Source organism: Dipodomys ordii, unplaced genomic scaffold, assembly GCF_000151885.1.
Source record: "Dipodomys ordii isolate 6190 unplaced genomic scaffold, Dord_2.0 Scaffold37, whole genome shotgun sequence".
NCBI lineage: Eukaryota > Metazoa > Chordata > Mammalia > Rodentia > Heteromyidae > Dipodomys > Dipodomys ordii.
In genome coordinates this window covers 909859-916395 of record NW_012267253.1, presented here as the reverse complement: position 1 = coordinate 916395, position 6537 = coordinate 909859, and the positions used below count along the sequence as shown (strand labels likewise).

At 41.9% G+C, this 6537-nt stretch overlaps 1 protein-coding gene across 1 annotated transcript in view; it reads left to right on the top strand.

Moving 5' to 3' along the window:
* Positions 1 to 6537, top strand: part of Dhx57 (DEAH (Asp-Glu-Ala-Asp/His) box polypeptide 57) — a 65349-nt gene that overhangs the window by 47705 nt on the left and 11107 nt on the right. The window contains exons 20-22 of the mRNA XM_013017895.1: positions 463 to 597; positions 2030 to 2104; positions 4258 to 4392. Of these exons, the coding sequence (XP_012873349.1) occupies positions 463 to 597; positions 2030 to 2104; positions 4258 to 4392 (345 nt within the window). The remainder of the gene's footprint in view (positions 1 to 462; positions 598 to 2029; positions 2105 to 4257; positions 4393 to 6537) is intronic.

Below are 6537 nucleotides of genomic sequence, written 5' to 3'. Positions count from 1 at the left end.
CACCAGAAAACCGGAAGTGGCGCTGTAGCTCAAGTGGTAGAGCGCTCGCCTTGAGCTGAAGAGCTGAGGGACAGCGCCCAGGCCCAGAGTTCAAGCCTCATGACCGACAAAAAAAAAAGAAATGATTTGTAGGAAAGTCAGGCTTGTCCCAACTCCAGTGAAAATGTTTTAAAACATTTAAATATAATGTTAAATAACAGATCCTCAATGCCAGCCACCGAACTTATATAAAGTGTATATGCTTATGAGGTCACTTGTTGTAAGACTTGAAGATAAGTTGGTGCCTGTGTGTGTGTGTGCGTGTGCGTGTGTGCGCGCGTGCGTGCACGTGCATGTACACACACACCTGTACTAGGGCTTGAACTGAGGGCCTTGGGCTTTGGGTTGCCTTGTTCAACCCAAGGCAGGCATTCTACCACCTAAGCCACACTTCTACTTCCTTGATGTGTTTTCTTCTTTCAGGAAATGGCCAGTCTTAAACGACAATTCACTGAACTCTTATCAGATATAGGGTTTGCCAAAGAGGGACTCAGAGCAAGGGAAATTGAGAAGAGGGCCCAAGGAGGAGATGGAGTTCTAGATGCCACGGGAGAGGAGGTAAGGAAGGTGTTGGTACTTCTTATTTCCCCGTAAGTAGCACATGAATAAAACAGGAACTCCAAAATTCTTGTGGATATCCTTCACTTAATGTCCAGTGAGCATTCTTTTTTTCTTTTCTTTCAGTACCGCTCTTGGGGCCTGAGCTCAGGAGCTAGGTGCTGTCCCTGAGCCTTTGTGCTCAAGGCTACGCTCTTCCAGCTTTTTTTTTTTACTAGTTAGTTCTCTAAATAAGAGCCTCATAGGGGCAGGGAATGTGGCTTAGTAATAAAGTGCTTGCCTAGCATGCATGAAGCCCTGGGCTCGATTCCTCAGTACCACATAAACAGAAAAAGCCAGAAGTAGCACTGGGGCTCAAGTTGGAGAGTGCTAGCCTTGAGCAAAAGAAGCTCAGGGACAGTGCCCAAATCCTGAGTTGGAACCCCAGGACTGACCAAAAAAAAAAAAGCCTCATGGGCTTTCTTACCTGGGTTGATTTAAACCTTGACCCTTATATCTCAGCCTCCTAAGTAGCTAGATTACAGGTATGAGCTGCTGGTGCCCAGAGCTAGTAACATTATTGAATTTCCTCTTTCCACAAATGAGTCAGCTAACCGCAGGAGAATAGCAGAGCTCTTCTGTTTGTTGTTACTGTGGCTTTTATGTTTCATAATGGCTTTTGAGTCATTTATAAAGGTAGAAGAGACTTTCTAATGATGCTCTCTCAAATGGGCCAGCCTTTTTGAAAAGAGTCTTTTGTACAGTTGTAGGAGAGCACCCTTTCACAGTGAATCTGATACATCTGTTCAGAAAGCAATTAGTATGCCAGGTGCCAGTGATGAATGCCTGTAATCCTAGCTACTGAGGAGCCTGAGATCTGGGGATCATCATTTGAAGCTAGCCCAGGAAGGAAAGTCTGTAAGTCTTATCTCCAGTTAAAGCAAAAAGCCAGAAGTGGACCTGTAGCTTAAGTAGTAGAGCACTAACCTTGAACAAAAGAGCTAAGGGACAGTGCCGAGTTTAAGCCCTGGGTTCAAATCCCAGAACTGACACAAAAAAAGAAAAGAAATTAGTATTTTCTAGAGATTCTGGACATCTCTGCACTGAGACCTAACCACACTAGCTTTTCTTTGCTTTTTCCACCTACTAAAAAAGAGAGAGATACATAGCTTATAGTTTTAGAGGTTCAGGTCATGCATCTTTATACCTCTGGTGAGGGCCCTTTTGGCTCTAGCACAGCAGGAATACTGGCTTTGCAGAGATTTGAGTCCTATGTGACTATGGCTTAATAGATTTATTTTTTACTTATTCAAAGAGATAGAAGTTAGACATCCTTTTTTGTTTTAAGATAGAAATCAAATGAGATATATTAGTAAATGCCAAGGCACAAGCAGAAGGATCTACGTTAGTTGGTAAAATTTCTTACAAGATTAATCCTGTATTTTTCTTGTAGGCAAACTCAAATGCTGAGAACCACAAGCTGATATCAGCAATGCTGTGTGCTGCTCTGTATCCAAATGTAGTGCAGGTAAAGGACATTTTCCTGAGTCCTCCTGTTTCTTGTTTGATTTGTAACTAAGGAATTAACTTAAGGTTTGCTCATTAGTCATCTTAAAGGGATACGAACTTATGCGTATGTGTATATGTATATGTAGTGTATATATGCACAGTTTCCTTTCTCTCAGTCTCTGCAGATACGTTATTCAAGGATACAATATTGTATAAAATCAAATACTTTTTAATCCTCCAGTTATTACTTCCTAAGTAGACATATAGCTCACTTTGCTAGACAACCTGAATATAATTATCCTTCCATGCTAGGTAGAAATTTGATTCTACTAGTTTTCCTAATGCCCTCTACTGTGGACTAAAATTAGGAAGGAATAAACCACCCCAATCAGAGCTTTGCCAGGGACCACCCATGGCTAGCCTTCCGGAACCCAAGGGCTATTGGACTTTTATGTGAGTTTTGATTATCCAGTTCTTAAGGGGACTGTTTCAGACTTAGAATTTTAATTTTTCAGAGCACTAAATCATGTTTTTCAAGGCTCAGTTGAAATCTGATTCGTTTCGGACTCATTTTTCTTCTTAACACTTGCATGCTTCTAAAATCAGTTGAAAGTTACTTTAAAAGATCATTTGGGCTGGGCTCTGGTAGCTCACGCCTAAAATCCTAGCTATTCAGGAGGCTGAGATCTTAGGATCCTGGTTTGAAGCCAGCTCATGCAGAAAAGCCTATGAGAATCTTATCTCCAATTAACTAGCAAAAAGAAGTGGAGCTATGGTTCAAGTTGTAGCACCTAGGCCCTGAGTTCAAGCCCCAGGACTGGCATCAAAAAGGAAAAAGGTGATTGGGATATAGATCTGCTGGTTTTGATGTGCTGCTATAGCTATGAAAGGTGTCACCCTTGGGGGAAGCTGATGAGCATAAGGAATTGTATTGTGTTGAGTTGTATTGCAACTTTCTATGTGTCTAAAATTATTTCAAAGTAAAAAGATTTTATAAGCCGGGCATCAGTGGCTCACACCTGTAATCCTAGCTACTCAGGAGGCTGAGATCTGAGAATCTCGCTTCAAAGCCAGCCCAGGCAGGAAACTCAGTGAGACTCCAATAAACCACTAGAAAACCAGAAGTGGTGCTGTGGCTCAAGTGGTAGGGTACTTACCTTGAGCTGAAGAGCTCAGAGACAGCACCCAGGCCCAGAGTTCAAAGCCCTACAACTGACCCAAAAAAAAAAAAAAAGATTTTTTAAGAAAAAAGGTAGGGGAAACTCACATGAAGACTTACAAAAAAAAAAAACTCTGCATGTAGTATAAAAAATTTTACATTGATAAATAAAATGCTTTTCAAGATAAACCATAAAAGAAAAGGTGAAAGACTTGACTATAAACAAGATCTAAAAAATAAATCTTGTTTTTCTAAATTAGAAAAGCAAAGGAGAGAAATATGCATACAGTATATGTACAAAAGACATGCTCAGTGTTACTAGTATGAAGAAAACAAAGTAGAACCAGGTAGTGATGACTCACACCTGTAATCCTAACTACTCAGGAGGCTGAGATCTAGAGGCCTATGGTTCAGAGCCAGCCTGAGCAGAAAAGTCCTTGAGACTCCATCTCTAACCAGCAAAAAGCTAAACTGTAGATGTAACTCATGTGGTAGACTGCCAACCATGAGCAAGCAAGCCAATCAAGTGTGAGGCCTTGAGTTCAAGCCAATACTAGCGATAAAATACATAAATAACCAGTGTACAAAAAAGAGCTGGAGGTGTGGCTTACCAGTCGAGCACCTGCCTAGCAAATGCCAAGCTCTGATTTCAAAGTCCTGTATCACAAAATAAAGGTGTACTTACCTTTTTTCAAAAGGAAACAAAGTAAAAGGAGGAAGCAAAAGACCAGGCATGATGGCATAAGCCTGTAACTTCACCATTTTAGGAGGCTGAGGCAGAGTTTGAGAGTTCAAGACTAGCCTGGACTACACAGAAAGCTCAAGGCTATATATAGCAAGGCTCTGAGAAGAAAAAAAAAAGGCAGGGAGTGAAACAACAAAACCTTTCAAACATATTCATTTGAGCCAAGAATCCTAAAACGGGGAAAAAAAACTAAAATGGGATGTATATACATACACACTTCTATGTATATATAACTTCTTTTCTTTTTCACAAATATTTTTTTGCTCAGGTGAAAACTCCAGAAGGAAAATTTCAGAAGACCAGTACCGGAGCTGTCAGAATGCAACCCAAATCAGCGGAATTGAAATTCGTCACAAAGAACGATGGCTATGTCCACATTCACCCTTCCTCAGTCAACTACCAGGTCAGAATGGTGAAGTGCTCTTACCTGGACATGTGGCACATCCTGAATGGGGAGCACCATCTCTTATTTCAGTCAAACCTTGTCCTGTCACATGCAGTGTCCCCCACAGTCCCACTACTTAGAGAAGATTGGATGAGTATAAACAGACTGACAAGTGAACTATTTCTAGAAAGACTATTTTAAGAAAATTCTGCTGGATTTTAAAAAGAAATGGTCAAGCCTACTTTCAGATGTAAAATGGCTTCTCTGAATTGACGATTCAGGAGCTAATCACATCATTGACCCCTGTTCTTACTGATATTTTTTCCTCAACTCTTGTCCTTCCGTATGCTTATTGCTTATTTCTTCTGACTTCTGCCCACCAACTAAACAAAGATCGCAAATAGCCTCCCACTTGTCAGATCCAGTAGCCATTCTTGGTCCTCCTCAGACTGGTCTCTCCCAGAATATTTGACATTTCTGACCTCACCTCCTCTTGACACTACTCTTAGTGATCTTTTTGCTTCTGAAATATCACTTTTTCTTTCCACTCTCAGTTACTTTCTCCTTTACCAACTTCTTTTCCTTTGCTCTGAAATAGTGGCTCTGGCCAGGCGCTGGTGGCTCATGCCTGTAATCCTAGATATTCAGGAGGCTGAGATCTGAGGATCATGGTTTAAAGCCAGCATGGGCAAGAAAGCCCATAAGACTCTTAGCTCTAACCGCCAGAAAACTGGAAGTAGAACTGTGGCTCAAAGTAGTTAGAGTGCTAGCCTTGAGCAAAAGAGTTCAGTGACAGCGCACAGGCCCTGAGTTCAAGCCCCACAACCCACAAAAAACAAACAAAAAAAAACAGTGGTTCTGTCATTGACCTTTTTGTGTATGTGTATGCCAGAACTAGAGATTAGACTCAGGGTCTCATACCCTTGCATGGTTTGTTTGGTTTTTTTTTCTTTTTTTCTTTTTTCTGGCCAGTCCCAGAGCTTGAACTCAGGGCCTGGGCACTGTCCCTGAACTTCCCTTGCTCAAGACTACTCTACCACTTAAGCCACAGCGCCACTTCTGGCTTTTTCTGTTTATGTAGTGCTGAGGAATTGAACCCAGGGCTTCATGCATTCTAGGCAAGCATTCTACCACTAAGCCACATTCCCAGCCTTGCATGGCCTTTTTACTCAAGACAGGTACTCTTCTACTTTGAGCGGTACCCTTAATTCTGAGTTTTTGCTGATTAAGAGTCTCACAGAGCTGGTTTTAAATCATGATTCTCAGATCTCAGTCTCTTGAGTAGCTAGGATTACTGGTGTGAGCCACCAGTGACTGGCCTGTTTGGCTTTCTTCTCTCACTATAGTGTACACATACTTCCTGACTACACCTACATGCCGACCCAGACCCCAAAACTGTCTCTCCAGAGCTCGAGTTTTCCTGAGCTCTCGTGCTGGATAATATCAGCTGATATTCAAACTCATCATCTCCCAACTCATCCTTCTCTTTCTGTGTTCCCTGTCTTGGCAAATGGCACCAACCACATCTGACCCTGAAGTCGCATAGATGTCTACTTCTTTTCTCCTTCCTCTTAGCCCAGCTGCCCTCTAACTTGGACAGTGCCACTTTTGTGACATCACTAAGGTTTGCCTGCTCTCATCCTCATTGCCACTTCTCAGCTCAAATCCAAACATCTGTCTCTTACCTGGAGTACTGTAATAATCTTACTTACCGTGCTCTTGCCAACCTGGCAGAATGCTATACAAAACATATATTTGACCATGTCAACCTTTGTTTATTTCTTCATATATAGAATGTACAAACACCTGTCTTCATGTCTTGCTTCTTTCTGACCATGTCTCCCACAATCTCTTCCTTCTGTCATTCTGTACACTCCAATAATACCAATAGTATCCCCCAATACTGTACTCCAATAATACCAACAATGTCCCCCAAAACTGGACATGCTGTGCTCTGTGCCTGGAATAATATTCTCATGCCTCAGCAAGCTCTATATACCCTTCAAACTTCTGTTAAGAATCATTTCCTAGCCTGGCACCAGTGGCTCACGCCTGTAATCCTAGCTACTCAGGAGGCTGAGATCTGAGGATCGCAGGTGAAAGCCAGGTGGGCAGGAAAGTCTTGAGACTCTTATCTCCAATAAACCACTAGAAAACTGGAAG